The 20,641-nt window shown below is 39.1% G+C and overlaps 1 protein-coding gene across 3 annotated transcripts in view; it reads right to left on the bottom strand.

Annotated features, from left to right (window-relative positions):
- Positions 1 to 3,147: 3,147 nt before the first annotated feature.
- hdac7a (histone deacetylase 7a) overlaps positions 3,148 to 20,641 on the bottom strand; it is a 95,359-nt gene continuing 77,865 nt past the window's right edge. For all 3 annotated transcript variants that reach the window (XM_088006883.1, XM_088006881.1, XM_088006884.1), the window contains exons 21-27: positions 20,446 to 20,565; positions 20,265 to 20,362; positions 9,619 to 9,737; positions 8,640 to 8,773; positions 8,422 to 8,503; positions 7,198 to 7,336; positions 3,148 to 7,120 (exon numbers count right to left, since the gene is read on the bottom strand). In XM_088006883.1, the coding sequence (XP_087863009.1) occupies positions 7,078 to 7,120; positions 7,198 to 7,336; positions 8,422 to 8,503; positions 8,640 to 8,773; positions 9,619 to 9,737; positions 20,265 to 20,362; positions 20,446 to 20,565 (735 nt within the window). In that variant the 3' untranslated portion in view covers positions 3,148 to 7,077. The remainder of the gene's footprint in view (positions 7,121 to 7,197; positions 7,337 to 8,421; positions 8,504 to 8,639; positions 8,774 to 9,618; positions 9,738 to 20,264; positions 20,363 to 20,445; positions 20,566 to 20,641) is intronic.

The following is a 20,641-nucleotide window of genomic DNA, read 5'->3' as shown; positions in this document are numbered from 1 at the left end:
AACTCGCTCTTTCAGGCTGAATACAGAAGTGATTCCATGGAAATAACTCAGGGACAGCTCCTTTATTTACCATCCGTATCCCTGGTATTTTTAGGCTGATCCAGAGTGAAGTGAAGGCTGCAAACTTTGTGTTGTGCAGCGTTAGCTTTAACTGGTAGTGACAAATATTTACAAGCCACCATCTTCTTAATTCAGGATCGCTTGGAAATTAATGAAAACTTAAAACTTATTAGGAAGACAACAACGTTCATAGTATTCGTTTTTTGCATCTGAAATAGGACTTAGTCTTTTCTACCAGTCATGGTAACTCAAAGCGGAAACAAGTGAGCCGCATTAGCTCATGGAGATGTGACGTCAACGCCGTAGGTGCAAAGAGCCCATACAGGGTCCGTGTATTTCCAGGCAGTTCATTCTTTCGTTTGAATTGAAATGAAAAACAAGAAAACGGAAATAGACCCATTTTTTTGGTTTTCCGTTTAGAAAACCAAACTCGGAAATCAGATTTTTGGCTCGGGCTGGTTATCCGATTTCCCATTTAGTGCACAAAACGAAAATGGAAGGAAAAAAAAACTGATAACGAGCTCGTTATCCGTTTTTTCAAAAATTCGATTTCCGTTTTTTCAAAAATCCGATTTCCGAGTTCGGTTTTCTAAACGGAAAACGAAAAAACGAGTCTATTTCCGGTTTTTAATTTTCCATTTCAAACGAAAGAACGAACTGCCTGAAAATACACAAGATGTTCTTTGACTGTTTTTATGCGTTATTTTTCTTTTGCTGTGGCGCGCTGCTCTACATTAAAAAGGTTTCATTTAACGGAATCGTTCTACTGCGGCAGCGCGGCTACTGATGGCAAGGAAAAGAATCGTCTTTTTGTCTTCGCGAAATTTGCGGATGTAAACAATAACATGAAACGTGTCTAAATGGTATCAGCTAATAATGAATGATAAAGTGGTACGTAAAAGTTCTACCACTTTTCCTACAATTGCAGAGGAATTTTCACTTTTGAGTAGTTGGTGTTATTTAACTTACTTTAGTTGCTGTGGTGTTCAGAGCTGCTCAGCTCTGAGCGCTGGCTTTAGAGTCAGCAAGGTCCGCTGCCTGTCTGCAGCTCCCGTTGCGTCACTGGTAAAACTTCAGCTCGTAGCTGAGCTTGAGTTTACAGTTGCATCGCTTCGTTTAGCACCAAAAGACGAAACGGGGATCTGCTCTACGGTGGAGCCTCAACCCGCGCAGGAATCCGCTGCTGATGAATGGTGGATGAATGGCTCTGGTAGGTTTGATTTGATCACCGTCAAGTCGTTCCAGGTCAAATTTAGATTTTTCCTGCATACTTTACAAAATGCCTTTCGGTCATTCCTAGTCTTCGAATCTCAGATCATCAAGCCAAAGTTGTGAAAACTTAGATTTTCCCATGGTGGGCGCAAAATGACCGCCTAATGTGTGGAGACTAGCTAGTCTCCACACATTAGGCGGTTCCAAAACAACGCATGCGCATAGCAGCTTGGAGTATATCAGTGACAGCTCAGGTCCTGCCAGTACGGTAGTTATAAATTTTTATACAGATTTTAGTAAAACGAACTTAAAACTACGGAGCCCCCCAGGGGACATGGGGAATTTTTTTTCTTTTGCGTTCCCTCGCAATACTTTTGCGTTCCCTCGCAAAACTTTTGCGTTCCCTTGCAATAATCTACTGATCAGTTCATGCGGCATAATTGATACTATAAGCCTTTTTTACGGTGGCCGCCGTACTTTCTGCTTTAATACAAGCTTATAAGGTTTTTCCATGGACTATTGAGTTATTATCGCGGGGTAATAAGTCATCTGATTGCTTCTCCATTGTGTTCGTGTCTGAATGGTTTAAAGTGCTGCTTTCAGTGCCGTTCCATCTGAGCCTTAACAGACATAAACATGCAGTAAATAAATCGATTTTCAATCAGTTTTTTGCACCAAAGCGTTAATAATAATAAACACGTTTTATTATTATAAAACACAGCAAACTAATGGTGGTAGAGGGCCGCTCATCTGCCCGTGTATCAATCAACTCCTAACCTCTTCTTTGTTCTGTCACAATTATCGATTTTTTAAATTTTTATTATGCTCCAAACTTTGCGAGGACTGACCACCCAGCTGACCCGCTTCCTCACACACACAGAGCCAGCAGCGTCACCTTCCCATTCATACTTCATGACAGTCACATCCACATCGACACGCCCACCACCAGGTGTCAAAGCCGCTGCTCCTGTCATATCTATCCATCCATTTTCCTTCACCCTTGTCCCTCAGTGGGGTCGGGAGGGGTGCTGGTTCCTGTCATATCAATAATTACTTATTTCATTCATATTGCTCTTATAGAGCCTCAGTGAAAACGTGTTTATTATTATTAACGCTTTGGTGCAAAAAACTGATTGAAAATCGATTTATTTACTGCATGTTTATGTCTGTTAAGGCTCAGATGGAACGGCACTGAAAGCAGCCCTTTAAACAATTCAGACATGAACACAATAGACACAATCAGATGACTTATTACCCCGCGATAATAACTCAATAGTCCATGGAAAAACCTTATAAGCTTGTATTAAAGCAGAAAGTACGGCGGCCACCGTAAAAAAGGCTTATAGTATCAATTATGCCGCATGAACTGATCAGTAGATTATTGCGAGGGAACGCAAAAGTTTTGCGAGGGAACGCAAAAGAAAAAAAATTCCCCATGTCCCCTGGGGGGCTCCGTAGTAAGTTACTTCTTACTACCTTTTACTGGCCTTAATTTGAGCTCATTTAATTAACTACCTTTTACTACCGCGTGGAAACCCTGCACATACCCTTTCATATAACTTCAAATTAAGTAAGTTAATTTTTAAAATGTTTTTATGTCAAAAGGCCCTTGATGTTTTTAAATCAAGTGCTTAGTATAACTGTGTAAAAAAACAAAAAAATAAAATAAATAAATTCACTTAATTTCACTAATTCACCATGCACCCAAAAATTCACTGGACATCGAATGTTTCCAAACCTTGACCAAAATCAAATTATAATCACTAATCTTTTTCAATTAAATGCAATGTTACAGTTTACACTGTAAATCAAAGCAGTAAGTCAAGGCAGAGAGCACAGTGCATGTTTGTACAAGAATTAAAGACAAAACAAGCCTTAGAGCAGATAATTTTTTTAATCAAGAAAAGGCAAAAAGTATAAAATAGACAATCTTTCTATACATACACATGGTAGGTAATGTGAATGAAAAATACAAGTAAGAATGAAACAAAGATTTCAATGTCATGTTTTGAGATACAAAGCTACTGTAAGTCCAGTTAGTTTAAAAACTACCAATACACATGCGTCAAGGCACACGTGTGACGTGTATTTTGGTCTGTTTCTATTTACAGCATCTTTCTTTAAGAAGAATGTACAAATTACATCAGTAATGAAAGGAATGAAGAGCTGAGGCAGAACTGGCCTCTTCGTAAGACAAATACAAGGGGGGACTATCATACAGAGGTCATTTACAGTATTCGACGGACGCACTCGGATACTTTAATACTTGCCAACGCATGCACAAAACACATGAGAGACGTGCTCACACAATCAGAGACAACATTTTACCTCACAGACGACACGCACGCAGTTGCTGCTGGCCACGCTGGATGAGACAGACGCAGCGCTTTGTTTCATTGTTGACACCTCCCACCGAGAAAATTAGGAACAAATTCCAACCACACTCGCTATGACAGAAAACAGACGTGTCTCAGTTCTGCAGAAACAGTCCAACCTTTGCTGGGAAAAAAATCTGCAGGGTTTGATTGTAAAAAAGGCCGGCACAGTTTCTGAGTGACAAACCCATATTTCCTTCAGTTCAAGTCTTCTTCATCTCTAAACACGGAAGGAGTTGAAAAAACAAAACAAACAATTCTCCAAGTATACTATCAAATTGTGAGAGAAGATAAAAAGTTTTGAATTTCCGAGAAAAAAAAATTGCAAAGAGCAACTATGAAGTCACATTTGCTTTTAATAAGTATAAGTTTTAGGAGGTTAGTGTCTAGAAATATGAGAAGTTTGAACCATTTTCATCCAGAAATTACACTCTGTCAACCACAGCTCTCGTCTAAAACAACATTAGCAGGGCTCATCCAAACCTGGTGTAATGTAGGATGCATAGAACAAGGTTTAACAATCTCTGTTTTACAAAACAACACTAATAAACACAATCTTGCTTTCTGTAGGTTTGGAATGCAAAGTCCTGAACAGATTTGATTGCTCTCCATCAGCTTCTGTGGTAAACTGTAGCTGTTTGATAAGAAAAGCGGCTACAAATTCACAGAAGATTCTCACATGGAAATACAACTACCAATTTTTTTTTTCTTCAACAAACAAAAACTGTTTTCTTAATTAAAACGAGACTTGTTCCTTAAAAAAAATCTGAACAGAGTGAGTCATTATAATCACAAGCAAAAAGTTTAGAAAAGACTGCATATATGACGCGAGACTTAGTCCAAAAGTTTGGATATTATGTTCCAAAGATTAGACCCGTTCTCATGTCACTTCCATACAGCACCCCCTCTGCCAGCAGCAGGTCGCTTAAGGCAGATTTTTCTTTGGGTCGTGTTTAGAGATGCACCGAAAAATCGGCTTGTGGTTGGTATCGTCTGAAATTCAGCCTGAGCCCCTCACCACACCTGATGCTAATTACAACTCTCTTTGGTGTGGAAGTTGTTTCTTAACCCTTGTGCGTGCGAGGACTGAGGCAAACGTAGAGGACTGTGGAAAATGATACAAGTTTTATGTGTGTGGGGTCGGTTGGACCCCATTTTTAGGCACAAGGGTTAAGAGTAGAATCCTCAAAGTTAGCAACTTATGGTCTATGTGAAGTGTTTAAAATTTAAGAAAAATTAAGCACAAAAGTAGAAGGAGCTGCTTGAAAGGATCTAGGCTTGATTGTTTACCAATGCTAATCATGCTATTTGCTAATACAGGATGCTAAAAAGCTAAATAACAATTCTGAAATTATTTTGTCATTGTTTTAAAATAGTAAAAAGCCCATATTACAGTGAGTGTTCTCTCACCCATGCAGGCTTTGAATTACAGGTTCTAGAAGTTTCATTATGCCAAAGCTAACCTGAGCAGGATTTACCATTCACCGTCCTCCAGGCGTGATAAGTTTGATTTAACTGAGGAGGTCCTCCTGCAACATCATACAAAGCTAAATGCATTTTTTTTCCTCAAAAGAATATAATACTAAATATATTCAAAAGAAGATGGAGCTTGGGAAGCTGAAATTGGCTGTTTTTTGTATAACAGCCAATCCAGGAGTGGCATTTATTTTTTGTGATGCTAATTGGCTGAAACCCCAAAGGGGGGAAACAAGGAGGACTGCAATATTAGCTTCTAAAATGGTTCCAAATGTATATTATATAATGTATATCCCAATATATTTGACGTTTCAATTATTAAAATAGGCAGCTATAGGCATGTTTAGAGGGTGTCTTTTGTATTTGTGGTCCCAGGAAACACTCTGGGTCGGCCGTACAGATTGACTGAACGTGTCAATGCTTTTCTAGTTCATTATTTCACAGAACCTCATCTACAAAGTTTATGCCTCCATATTCCATTTCAGTATCATCTTATAAAACCCTTTGTTTAAAGACTTTAGTGGTTTATTTATGGCCCCAACATCAGCAATTTCAGGTCAACACTGCTTTAATTTTTTGGGTTTTTGTGGTTGCTCCTTTAGATCTTACAGCCAATATGTCTGCTTGCATTTGCTGATTTTGTCTTGCTTTGCTGTACTGAATACACAAAATATTTCAAAATAAAAAAAGAGGTCTTAAACAGAAAGTGGAATTGCGTCACACTGACATTAGTAGGTGGGAGCTTTACATAAAACTGGATATCGGAAATTGGCCACAGAAATCTGATCGGTGCATCTCTAGTCATGATAAGTGCTTCAACAGTACTGCTTATATAGAACAATACAATAGTCTTCTTCAGTGGTGCCAGGGTGGAATGATCACGCCTTTAGTCTCAAAAATAAAACATCAACATATAGCATTCAATACTAGTGGTACAATAATAGTTTGTCTTTTCTTTGTACATGTCGGAATGAGTTTTATGTCTGTATGCAAGACAGAATAAGACGCTGAACAGCAGTGAAAAAAAATATTCTAGCCTACTTTTATGGTTTAGTTGGCAGGAAATATAACTCTACAGTATTTCGGCCAGCATAAAAAGAGTGAGAAAGGAAAAAAAAAAGAATTTGGAAAAAATATAACAAACACTATTTTATCCACATCTTCGGAAAAAAAAAACTACAAAGAGGAATTGTGTGATCCCAGAGCTTTGGAATTTCTTATGGTTCACATTAAGGACTAAACAGTGCAATAAAACAACAAAGGACAATTGTCCTTTTTTTTTTTCCATAAAAACCACAGTTGTCCATTTTGTGTCTTCATTCATTCTCTTTTCCTTGAGTTCTTTACCGTCATGGTCTAGTGGTTAAACTGTCTCAGCACACTTCTCTTTGTCACCGTCTTCTTTGCGATGTTGTCGTGTGTTGACCTGTTGGGCGTCCGACACGGTGTGTCCGTTCATCGTCCCGTTTGGTCAGCATTTGCTCCAGCTCTCAAATGTGAAGTCCTGCTCACTGTGAAACCTGATGCTGATGCTTTACAACAACACACACACAAAAAAAAAACGGGGGTGAAGTTAAGGCATCATATCAGCTGCTGGTGCACAGTGCTTCAAGGAGAATCCCAGCTGATCTCAAAAACTATTTATTTATTTTTTTTGTCTCCCATAGCTCTTTGAGTGGCTGTCAGTCAGGAGAGATGAGGAGTCTGTCAGAGTGGACTTGAATTGCTCTTTGGTGAGGTTTCCCAAGGTTTCTCAGCCGCAGGTAGTGCTACAAGTGGTTAACAGATCTGAGGTTTGATCTTGTGTATTGGCTGGTGCGGTTGAGTGTGAAGAAGGCTAACTGGTGTGGGGAAGATGGAGAAGGGCTCAGTGGCATTGAAAAAACCCAGACAGTGCCATGGAGAACCTGTGGTTGGTGAGGCACATTTTTTTCTTGAATTTCTGTGAGTTCTCCTACATGGAGTCGCTTTCGTGATCCATCGGCTCGTCCAGGAGCCTGGAGGGAAGGAGCGCGGGTTAATTTGATGGCATTGTGCGTGAGTGTGTTTTTGGTGTGTTGGGAGGAAAGTGTACCTCTTGTTGGAGATGACTCCCACAGAGAGCGAGGCCAAAGCGTTTACGGCGTCTGTCTCTTCGCAGTCCTTACTCTGAGCGGCAACGTATGACCTGCCCACCGACCAGCTGTGGGCCTTCACACTCTGCCAGTACTGACCTGCAGCAGCACACACACACGCACGCCGCGCACGCACACACACACACACACACACACAGTCATGTTTTCATCACTTGTGGGGACTTCACATTGACTTCCATTAATTTATACAGCCTAACCCTTATCTTACCCTTTACCCTTAACCTAACCATCACAGACTTAACCACTAACCCAAAAACAAACTTTTTGTCAAAATCGTTAGCTCAAAAGTACTCAAAAATATAATTCTTAAAAACTAAAATCAACAAAAATGTAGATCTTTTTTGGTACCTACTCACCAGTGAACAAAGCATGAACTATTTCAATTAAACAAATAAACTAACCAGATTTTTTTTTGTAGGAATGGGATTGTAGATCCAAAACTTCAAATGGTACTTCCTTATTAAATGAAAGGCATCCAGTTTGCTTATTATTTCATGTAACAATTCAAATTCAGTTAATTTATATAGCGCCAATTCACAACAAATGTGGTCTCATGGCACTTTACAACAAAGTCATTTAAATTTAATCACACATACATTCCAGCTGATCCTCGTTATTAAGCAGTAAGCTCAATTAATTATTCAAAGTAGGTTATTAAAAAGTTTCTATCGAAGGAAACTCAGCAGATTACATCGAGTCGATGACTTGCAGAATTCACTCTTCGTGTTTCAGGTTTAACTGAAGAAATCTGAAAAAATATGTTGTATAGTCCGAGCAATAAACAGGATCTGGGTCAGTCTTTATTTGAAAAGACTTGTTGTATTGAGAAACATTTTAAAACAACAATTAACAGTAGATTTGGGTGCATCAAGGTAAACGTCGGAGTGTAAGTCAATGAGGAAATACAGCCCTAATTAGCATCAATTTTGAAGGAAAGCAGAAATCTTGGAATAGATGATCACTTTGCGCTGAACCTAACATTTTCATAGGTAGATTTTAACTACATATGTCACAATTTATTCAATTTTTTAAATCAGGTCAGGGACCGTACATGGCCCCCGGGCCTCACTTTGAACACTCCTGCTTCAAACCAAAGGGCAGCTGTTAATTGCTAATGCAAGAAAAAGGCAAAGTGGATAAGTTCAAGTGTTGCTGCTGCTCACTTTGTATTTCTATCACAGTCTGGAGGGAGCGCACTGCGTTGGCGTTGGGTTTTTGGAGCAGAACATCCTCTGGCATTGCGTCCTGCAAGACAAGCCACGACAGAAAAAAAATCTGTTAAATCAGAGAAAATAGCAGCATACTGCACTAGACCTAAAAAAGTAGTTTTAGGACATAAGTTAGTTACTTTTAAAAAACTCAATTACCCAGGATGCCTTACCTGCATACCCAGTAGTTCACTGACGCAAGCTTCAGATGCGTCACAGATGGCTGTGAGGTCATGACCTCCCTCAAGGGCCAGAATCAGACGGCCTCCAGCAAGGGACATGAGCTGGCGGGTCAGGAAGCCGAAGCCTGAAGCAAACACAGAAACAATCACATGAGGAGCACCAAGGCTGACGGGTGAGCTGCAGCTGTTACAACATCAACAACTATAAAAACTGTTAAGGAAACCGTGAAAAAGCTAAACTGCTATGAAAGGGGCCACTTCAAGTGTTTTCCAACAACATAGAATCAGTTTGTAGCACAATTAAGTAGCTCTGTTACCTTCAGTTGTTAAAAAAGAAAAAATGACATAGTAATTTAATGTCTTAAAATTAAACCTCTGTCTCTTTAAGAAGCTCCTGGTCTTTCTAAAACTCTGTCTTCAGGAAGTCATCACAAAAACTTTTTTTTACCAGTGTTTCTGAGAAGTAGCTCACTTAATGAGCTCAGCAGTGGTTTGCTAATTGCAGCCTGTTAGTCTGAAGGAGCTGACTGGCGTTTTTTTTTTTTTTTTTTTAAAGCTGAATGGTTGACATGGAGATTAAAAGGTATGTTTTTGATGAGGGAATAACATTATAACATGATGTTAAGCTTAAAGAAGTCAACTTTACATGATACTGCCCCTTTAGTTTCCCATAGAAAGTACATCTGGCTCAGAGCTTTCATGTTTGCAGTGTCTTGCTTAATTAATGTTACCACCATGTCTCAGATGTTATAAATAAAAATGTATGTTTCATACATTGTGGCATAGCAACAAAGTTGAACTATGAAATAACCACTTAATAAATGAGGTGAGACATGATCCTGGTCTTTGCTCCACACTGGACACAAGGCACAACTATCAATTTTGTCCCAAGGACTGTAATAAATATCAGGCAATTCAAGTTTCAAAGAAGACAAGACCACACTGGCTGTGGTTGGAGAGCTGTGCTTACACTTGGCAGAGACTTTGTACCCGCCCAGAGGAGCAGGGTTCCCCTCAGCTGCGTCGAACCCAGCCGACACCAAAACCACATCTGGAGAGAACTCCTGGGCGATGGGCATCACCACAGACCTGCAGGGACACAAACAGGTGATCTGTAATTTCATGGAGCAAAGACTGGATGATGATAGCACCAACCCAAAAGGTTCCTAACTTCCAACATTAAATCCTGTTCTAAGGAATTTGAGGACGCATTGTTTTATTTTTGGCCTTTTCAACTAATAAAAAGTAAATGCAATGTTTGCACCAGTGACGTGCGGCTAGGGTAGGCAGGTGAGACAGAGCCTCACCTGTCATCATGGAAAAATAATATATAATAATAAAATCATTTATAAAGATATTTTTCACCTGGTGGTTTGTACCTATTTTTCATTTAATTTAACCAAATCTGAAGATTTTTTTTCTTCAAAATCGCTGAATTTTTGCATTTTCCCATTCAAATGCTCAGAAGCGAAGCCGGTGAGGCAGCAGTGAGCTGAGCCTCACCTGGGATTGCGCAACCTCTCGCTCACTGCACCGGTTGCCATTCTATGAGAGCATGCTCCTCCTGTCTGTACGTCGCCAATAAACTGGTTAAAAACATTTAATGTATGAACTGATTTTCCATAATTTAGCTTATGTATTTAATGTACTGTGTTTTTATTGTCACTAACTGTGTGTAACGTGTTTCGTGTGCTGAGGAGCGATCATAAACGGCAGAGAACAGATTCAAGGTGAGGCAGGCAGTTCTCTTGCCTCATCGCTGGTGGCGCTCATGAACCCAGACATTGTGACTCCACAACTGCAGAGTAAGACAGTAACAGCGAGCAAGCCATACAGTAGCTGCGCTGATACAGAGAGCGAGAAAGACGTGGTTTTGAGTTGTACTTTAACGCTTTCTCCCTTTGCTGTTAAGCACAGCACGAAATTAATAATATCTACATGTCTAAGTTTGATTGAGATAACGGAATTATTCTGCGACGGCGGCGCAGCTAAGCATCACATGTTAAAGAATAGTCTTTTTGCCCCTCCAGCATTGTACGCATGCGCAAAATTTCCTTAACTAAACAATAACATGCAGGGGGTCTAGATTTGGAAATCCGATTATAGTTAAGTCGGTGCCTCACCAGCTATGAACCTCACCGCACGTCACTGGTTTGCACCATGTTGTTTGATTGCATTGTTGTTTCTATATATTTGTGTACTATCAGAGTGATTTCTAAAGGAATCATAGGAATAAAGAATTCTACCTAGACCTGTAACAATAACCAATTTTGCCTGTTGATAAATTGACGTTATTACGATAAATGATGACATTGTTGCTTTAGTACCATTTTCAATTATTATAATAGTAATGTCATAATAATGCAAGAACACATTCTCAAAGATCCATAAACTTTAAATTCTAATGAACATTTAACACTGGAACTGGAAGACATTTTAAATATCCAAAATAAATAAACAAAAACAACAGAAACAACGAATAAAATGAATTATGAAGTCTCTAAATTAAATTGTTATTCAAAAAAGGGGCACATTGAGACCAAAGCACCAAACTGAATACTTTTATCATCCAGTTTATAGAAGAAAGGGACAATAGAAAAAAACATAATGTAAATTGAAATTACTGAACTCATTAATTTTTCATGTGATAAATTAATTTACTGTTTATTGAAACAGGCCTAATTCTACCTTTACATTTTGTCTCATTATGACCGCAACGTTCAATGTTTTTGGCATTGATCATCACAAAGTAGAGCATATTTATAAAGAGGAAAGAAAATGTTATCAAAATATTCATCAAAATTGAATTAATCTCAGTTCATCGGGCATTTGTTCATAGAACCCTTTACTTTAATATCTTTAAATAAAAATTCTGTGCAACAAATTGACTTCAGAAGCCAAGGGCACATGTGTATTTTGAAGCCAGCATAAACAAAACAACTTAATTGTGCACTTTACAAATGTGGTCTTTATACAAGAGAAGGTTGAAAGAATTTCCCAAATAACAATGCACATTACAATAAACACAGCATCCCCATGGTGAAACATGGTCCTGCCAGCTTTTCTTCCTCTTGCAGCTGCAACAGCAGCAAAATGTGATTTTAACAAAGTGCTAACTCATCAGGGCTGAATACAAGCCACACTCATCATAAAAACTTTTAGAAACCATCTAAGTACCTCCTTTATTGCAAACACACAATTATCCTTGGACAGGTTCACAATCATGCACTGGTTTGCCTTGTTCTAGCCCACAGAATACCAATAAAAGACCTTAAAGCTCATGGGTGTGAGCACTTCAGTGAGTATATTTATTTAGTTTCAAGAATAGAAAGATGTTCTTTAAGGTAGAAGATAAAAAATAATAGAGGGATCATGACTTTCTTCAAAACAAATGTATTTCAAATATTTAAACAGTCAATCTTTTCAAATAAAGATAAGAAAGACTAAAACAGGAGTAACTACTGCAGTACTTTTATGTATTTCTAACATTTACTCCTCGTTTCCACTGAAGGAGGAAACGAGGCCTTTCCTCCTTCAATTTAGTTTGTTTCTGTTGAAACAGACCAAATAGCGCCCCCAGCACAGCATTCCAGGCCACATTCAGTTGTAAATTCATATGCAATCGAGGCATCTGTGAAATGTACTTTGTAAATCCTGTTTTGCTTTGATTCTACTTACTAGTTGTAATTCTTGGTTTTGCCAGCGTGTGGTGCTGTTTCTACATAGACATGTTTGAAGATACAGGAAGTTGAAAAAAAAAACCTCATGTTTTTGCTGGTTAGGAGCTTTAAACTAGATGGCATACAGACAATTCACATAATAGGCTACTTCTCCTCTGTATATTTAACTTCAATTTTCCGTCTACCCGTTGAGAATCCAACAGCGGTGGAAATACTCTCCTGAATACGCCGGACCACATTTTTGTTAACTGAAATAAATAAAAACGTTAATTAATAGGGAAAAACTATCACTAACTGGAATTATATTGTGCATTTATAAAATTAACCAATTAGTATTCTTCATTTCTTGTTTATGAGTCTATTTATTAGCCTTTTGAACTGATGTGAAACAGGTTTTTTCCACCTGCACAAGCAGTTTACATCAGCTGTTGGCAAATGATGGCACTCAATAATCCTCCTAGTCACAAAATGGCGACAGCAAAAGTTGTGAGAAAACACCGATCAGTTGATAACTTAATATGTTTCTTCAAAATGAGATCTTCTGTTGACTGTTCATTACCCAAATATACAAAATAAAAGAATATATATTTTGACCTTCTTGAATTCTGCACGTAAAAATAAAGCAAAGTATGAAAAAACTAAAACTATTACTGACTAATAAAAACTAAGCTAAAACTAAACACTATTTAACTGAAAATAACTAATAAAAACTAGCAAACACACACTAAAAACTAATTATAGCTATCTAAGTTAGACAAAAAAGGCCACAATGAAATAAAACTAAACTATGATGAAAAACTCCAAACTATTGTAACCACCTGCTGTACCGTTCAGTGTAAATAAGGCATTAGATTAAAGTGAAGTGTTGTGGGAGAACAATTTAAGAATGAAGGATATAAACACATTAAAGGGGTTATTGTGAGCTTAACTGAAAAGCTACAGCTACAATGAGCCTCTTCAACTGTAAGTTAGCTCAACTGTAAATCATGATCTAATAGACATATAAATGAAGCTATATTTTCTGGTTTGTCAGCATTTTACCTGGACAGCCTCATAAAGATAGCAAATACTTATGATCCAATATAAAGACTCATTAACTTGACAAGTGACACAAACTGTGGCAGATCCCAAACTCAGCAGCTCAACCTGCGTTGACAAAGGACTATTATTTCTCTGTTGGATGAGCTGCAGCGCCTCAAGTGAGACAGGTCTGCTTGACGGAGTGGTTTTGCTGTCAGCTCTTATGCACGATGCATATTTCCTCAACGCTGTTGTTGTTACGAGGGAAAAAAAAATTAAAACCGCATTGGGGCTAAGAGGTGGAAAGAGGCTCGACTAATGCAGCCCCATGCTGCAGGTCGGTGAAGTTCAAAGCCATGGCGTGCAGGTCTGTTTCCCATTAAAAGCTTGTCACTCTCTTCACGTCATTGGACACAGAAAGAGAGAGAGAGAGGAAAAGCACTCCATCTGGGATCCATTTACTTTCATTATTCTGCCCGGGGACTAAGTAGACCTCCCTCCCCTTCATACCACCGTGCAAACAGAGGATGCACGGTGAGCTCAGAGGATGCAAAGAGTCTAGAAGTGCAAACGAGTTTCAGAATTTGCATAGAAACGTAAACACAAATCGCACAAACACAGAAAGGTTTTGATTCCCTGAAGGATTCCTTGAAGCAAAGAGCATGAGCCCACTCTTCATTTGCTCTCGTAAACAACAGTAAACCACAAAAAAACCAACCCCATCTTCTCTATAGGCCCATTAAAAACTAGCACGGTCCCCCCGGAGTGCGTAACTACAGGCATCCTGATGGGAACAGGGAGAGGTGAAGTTAAAGGAGAGGAGGGGATGCTTATTAAAGATCAATAAGGAGAGAGGACAGGAAGAGGGGGACGTGTCGGTTATTGGCGAGGCTTGGCGTGATGGAAACTGAGGGGGTGGGGAGGTAGGAGTGCAGGGATAAGGTAAAAATGCAGAAAGCAGCGTCTTTTGAGCATGAATGCACACAAACGTTTCCTCGTAAAACGCATTCCGGTAAAGATTTTTTTTTTTTCATTCAAGCCATAAAATGTTTGAACAAACCGGCTCTAAGAAGTGGTGGTGAAGAGTTGGGGGACTTTAAAGCACCTTGTTAGGGTCTGACACAATAAATATACTTTGAAGATCAGAATGCATATCTTAAAATCTACTATAACTAAGTCTGTTATGATAACATCAGTGACGTGCGGTGAGGTTCACAGCTGGCAAGGCACCGACTTAATTATAATTGGATTTCCAAATCTAGACCCCCTGCATGTTATTGTTTACTTAAGGAAATTTCGCGCATGCGTACAATGCTGGAGGGCAAAAAGACTATTCTATAACATGTGATGCTTAGCTGCGCCGCCGTTGCAGAATAATTCCGTTATCTCAGTCAAACTTAGACATGTAGATATTATTAATTACGTGCTGTGCTTAACAGCAAAGGGAGAAACCGTTAAAGTACAACTCAAAACCACGTCTTTCTCACTCTCTGTATCAGCGCAGCTACTGTATGGCTTGCTCGCTGTTACTGTCTTACTCTGCAGTTGTGGAGTCACAATGTCTGGGTTCATGAGCGCCACCAGCGATGAGGCAAGAGAACTGCCTGCCTCACCTTGAATCTGTTCTCTGCCGTTTATGATCGCTCCTCAGCACACGAAACACGTTACACACAGTTAGTGACAATAAAAACGTAGTACATTAAATACATAAGCTAAATTATGGAAAATCAGTTCATACATTAAATGTTTTTAACCATTTTATTGGCGATGTACAGACAGGAGGAGCATGCTCTCATAGAATGGCAACCGGTGCAGTTAGTGAGTGGTTGCGCAATCCCAGGTGAGGCTCAGCTCACTGCTGCCTCACCGGCTTCGCTTCAGAGCATTTGAATGGGAAAATGCGAAAATTCAGCGATTTTGAAGAAAAAAAATCTTCAGATTTGGTTAAGTTAAATGAAAATTAGGAACTTTATAGTACACACCACAGGGTGAAAATATCTTTATAAATGATTTTATTATATATTATTTTTCCATTATGACCCCACGTCACTGGATAACATGCTATAAGTTAAATACAGGGCAATTCCAGGAGCCTGTTTGAGGCTATAAGGTTGAGACTGGGGTGGAAGTCCATCGTCCAACAGGAGGGCAAAAAGCTGCTCATTGATGATGATTAGCTAGCACTGGTTTTAGTCGTTAAGTTGTCAATATAATGCACTAAATCTTAAATGGGTGCATCATATGTAAAAGAAAAAGGGACACAATGTGTTGCTGCTAATTGTCAACACTACAACAACTGAGAAACAACGTCCAAGGGTATCACAATTTCACAGGTCAATAAGTTGTAATTACAAAAATAGTGAGGGAGAGGGAAGTAGGTCAGTTATGCTAGCTTGACTTTGACAACCTTAACCTGCTGAATTCTGTTTCTTTTCAATTAAAAATAAAAGCGAGCCACAACTCTATTCTCTAGCAGAACATCAGAGGACCAGGTGTTTAAATTAGCTAATCAACCACCGCTGTGTTCATACCATCTCTTATTAATAATTGCAAAATAAACGTTGAGCCTGAAAATACTGTAACAGATTTTTCTGTTGTTTGTACAGTGAATTTTTTGGTGTTGTATACTGATACTCTAGTGAAACTTTTGTCAGTTGGTTGCTATGGTAACAGGCCTATGTGTAGCACATCCGACCCAGTGAATGAGAGAAAAAGAATACCAGTGGTTTTGAATTGTCCTCCTGTTTGCTGTGGGACACTGCAATAAATTAGTAATAGCCACATGTACAGATTTAATTTAGGTAATGAAATTGTTTTACCGAGGCAGCGTCTAACCCAGGCTAACATAACCCTCACTAAATGTAAGCCTTTTCATAAAAATAGCTATAAAATAGATAAATAGGAGATAAATAAATAAATAAATAAAAAGGTCAATAAATAGAGAATAAATAAGTCTTAAAATAGTTAAAAATATAAAAAGTAATAATTACAGACATTAGGAGTGTTGTATTTCATGTTATGATATTTTATTTGGTTAAAAATCTGTATTTTGTCAGCAGCTGAAAACGGTTAAGTGTGAGTAAAAACTCTTATTGTGAAGGGTCACATTGATGTGTAACCCATGTGACAGCTCCAGCCAACCGGATTGCTATGTTCTCTGGCGCCAGAAGAAGAAGCAGAGAGCGCGAAAGAACGAAGAAGCTAAGAGAGTTGAGCTGCGAACGAGAGAAAAATAGAAGAAAATCGACGATTAAAAGTCTACCTACTGCCTAGAAACATTTTTTCCATTCTTGGAGAAGGAGCGTTCTGCATTTTTTCAACCTGACTACGTTCGGGATTATGTTACATGTTACAGAACTGGACTTGGCTTTTTAAGGTTCTGCTGGAAATTGGACCGGGAAATTCCAAGTCGATTGCTGAGTTGGATTCCGCTAGTGAGAAACAAGATGGTGAGCCGTAACCCAGGAGCCCTGTAACCGTCTAGCACACATGTGTCAAACTCAAGGCCCGCGGGCCACATGTGGCCCGCCCCAGCATTTTATAGGCCGATGATTGACTTAAAATAGGTTTTGAGCACGAATTGACTACAAACTATATCTCCCACAATGCATTTCGATTGTTACCAGCCAACAATATGGCTTCTTGCCACTAGAGAGCAGCAGAGTCACCTCAAGCTGCTTATTGATTTTCCCAGCGAATAAATCTGAGATGTCTACAAGCTAACATCAAAACGTCCAAGAAAAGAAAAGTCGATTTACAAGTAAGACTGTGAATGAAGATGTGTGAGTTGGTGTCAGGGTGGCAGGTCGCGCTAGACTTTTTTTGTTATCCGTTATCTTGACCGACAACATAAAAAATTCGGTCATGTACTATTTTTATCCGTGAAATTACAATCATATTAACATCGGCTATTTAGTCGCATTTTATGCGGTTTAGTTAATATTCACCATGAATCCAGATCCCATCATAAATTAAACCGATAAATGCATCTACATTTTTCTCGTAGTGACAAAAACCACTGACTGAGGCCCCAATAACTTTTGATAAATTGAATTAAGCGACTTCACTTAAATTAGCATCACTTCACCCGCTGGGGTCTGAACGCACTTCCTCCTGGTCCCCATCTGCAGAAAAATCTGCGCTAATTCATCAGTTAGTTGGATCTGTCTGATCCAAACGGATCAACTGAACTCTGTGAGTGCGCCTGCACTGAACCCTGCGCGGTTCGGTGTGAGCTTTTACAAGGATTTTTTATTTTTTTTGCATGGTTTCGCAGATGTTACTTCTGCAGCTCCTCCAGGGCGCCGATCTCCTGGGTAACGTGAACCCAGAAGGCTCCATTTGTTAAATCCGCTGGATGAGTTACTTCCAGCGGTTTCTCAGTCTTCGCAGCGGCGGAGCCGCATCCACAGTGGTTGAGCAGCGGACTGCGCATGTTACAGTCTAATTAACTTTTGCATCGTCATTTATTTCCTCAAGATAAACTACCGGCTCCTCAAATTAATTAACACAACGTTACATTCTCTTTAGTTTTCTCTGTAATGGAGACTTGAATTTAACGCGCCATTTCAACCAAAGGTTTGTAATGCGCTTCCTAACCAGACGCTCCAAAGCGTCCGGTCCATAACTCTTCAACACGCTGAGCTCCCGGTCAGAAAGACGCATTTAGTTCAGAGACCATGAGATGATATTCAGAAATGATTTTGTAAATTAATAGATTTCAGTTGCCTCTGAGACTAAATCTTTGCTTAAAGTCTATAATGTCTGCCCATGTGACTTGTTTTTATTATTTGTTTGCTTACCTTTAAACACTGATTTAAATATTGTAATTTAAATCAGTAAAGCAGTAATTTTACATCCATGGAAACTCAAATGTAATATTTAAAACTTCAATACATAAAATCAGTTATTTAACAATATGAGGTGTTTAATTTATTTTTAACATTGTATTTTTATACATTTATGCTAGGGGTGCCCAAGTCTAGTTTTCCAGAGCTACCATCTGCAACTTTAGATGGTTCCTTCTCTAACACACCTGGACCATTGACTCATTATAAGCCTCTACAGAACTGAATGAGGGAAGTCAACCTTTTGTCTGGGGTGTTTTAGCAGGGATGCACTCCTGATTTGTACAGTCAATGTGGCCCGTTGAGGGTGGCCAATATGCTGAAGTGGCCCTCGGTGAAATTGAGTTTGACACCCCTGGTCTAGCAGGAGCTACGCCCTCTGCTGGATATTGCAAATCATCCAATCTGGTATGACCTGCCCATGTTTTCCTGCTGAAATAGCAATGGATTCAGAGAAACGGGATTAAGCTTTCAGGATCATCAGAGAGAAAAGACATCGATTTGGTGCACAAATTATTCAGTCTGGATTGTTTCTGTTGTGTTTTATTGTTTTTTTTCTTCTCAAACGACATTCAATGTCTGTTATTACAGTGTGTGGAATGTAAAATTGTCTGTTGGGTTTAAATTAGAAATAAGAAATGGTTAAAACAAGAAATTAATAAACCTTAACTTCTTAAAAAGAACACTAAATAACTAAAATAGATTTTAAAAGATTGAAAACAAACTGTACATTAAATAGATTAACAGTATCAATTTGAACTTAAATAGAACTATAACCTAGGTTTAAATAAATAGTATCCTGTAATACGTAACATTAGGTTTAAATTTCAAAAAAGGGATTATATAAAATATTTGGAAAGAAACAGGGAAACTATTTTGCATTGAATTTTGTGTCATTGTATGTTAACTGTTTGTATAATTGTTGTTTCTTTTCTTTTCTACAAAATAATAAGCCGGCAGTTTAAACTTATTTTCTGGTCTGTGGTCCCTACTCCTGTAGCCGAACCTAGCACTGGTCCTATCCTATTGTGAGTTCTAGTACTGTAAACACATCGTAAGTGTTACAAGCGCAGTTACGGATGGTTAAAAAATTGTTTTTTTGCCCTCTGGCGTTATGCCCGTGTGCATAATTTTTAGATGTAAACAATAACATGCACTGTACTATAACAACTATAACATAAGCTGGACACTTATTGTTTATTGCCATTAAACATGATCTGCTTTGTCTCAGACACATTCCAGAGTGGGAACGCCGTCACACTGAAAATCTCTGTCTTTCTACCGGTGCAGTCAGCAGAAACGCCAGAGGTCCTGTAGTATGAACACAGACTGACCCTGTGTAGTATGAACATACTACACAGGGTCAGTCTTAACAGAATACAGTTAATTTTTTCTTAAAACTAGTTTTAAGAGTAATATAAAAGCTATTACATCTGAAGGATTGACACATTTCAAGCAGATTGTTAGCAGACATTCAACTGTTTTCTATGAATTGTGATCCATTCCTTAGAAGAATCATAGAAACATGGATTTGGTTTGTTTCTATGTGAAAACAAGTATGCACGTGTGCGTCTGTCAACTCTCCGCTGCGGCCTTTTTTCCCATAACCACACAGTTTCCCCGCGTTTCCTCGAGGTTTAATATCGCAGATGACCAAAACAACCACATGACTGAATCTTTATTGGTGCTAAACACCCACCAATGACAATTACCCAACCCACCATCAGGAAGTCAGACATCCGCAGTCTATCGAAAACGAGACCTGGGGAGTAGTTACAGTAAAACATCTGAGGCTGCTGGAAAAACCAGGGAGCAGCCAACACATGCGCTCCAAATGACAAAGATTCTGAATTGCACCAGAAGTGCGTCAGAGACAATGTGGAGCCGAGACACTGATCGGCCAGGCTGTTTGTTGTGGCTTGGTGTGAAGGAAACGAGGGGACATTTTCTAATTAAGGCTTGTGTGGATTATTCTATTGCTAATCAATAAAAAGGTCAAACCAATTAACTGAGATAAAAGTCCCTTGTTTCAGTGAGTTGCGGTTTAGAGGAGGAGGAGGAGCTTGTACCTGAACGCAGCAAGGTACTCGGCATCTCCCATAGGCGGCTCCAAGCCTCCGGTCCAGGCTATGTTCACGTTGAAGCCCTCACCGGCTCCAGAACCGACCTAAAACCCAGAAAACACAGTCAGACCTAGTGTTTCTCTGACGCTTCGCTTTTCACTAAAGGTACGACCGATTTTCACCCAACCTCAGTTGGTGAACCGCTGCCAGGGAAGAAGTTTGCATCATCATAGCGATGAAGTGAAATGTACAGAACACTGGGGTCGCTGTAGAACACCTCCTGGGTGCCGTTACCATGGTGAACATCCTATAGAGAGAATATCCACTAATTAAATAAATAAAACACAGACAGGATAAACATTTTTATAAAGGTTTTGCTGACA

The sequence above is a fragment of the Poecilia mexicana genome, unplaced genomic scaffold, assembly GCF_051168715.1.
Source record: "Poecilia mexicana isolate PSO_F unplaced genomic scaffold, ASM5116871v1 scaffold_7, whole genome shotgun sequence".
In the NCBI taxonomy this organism is placed as follows: Eukaryota; Metazoa; Chordata; class Actinopteri; order Cyprinodontiformes; family Poeciliidae; genus Poecilia; species Poecilia mexicana.
This window is presented reverse-complemented; position numbering and strand designations above follow the sequence as displayed.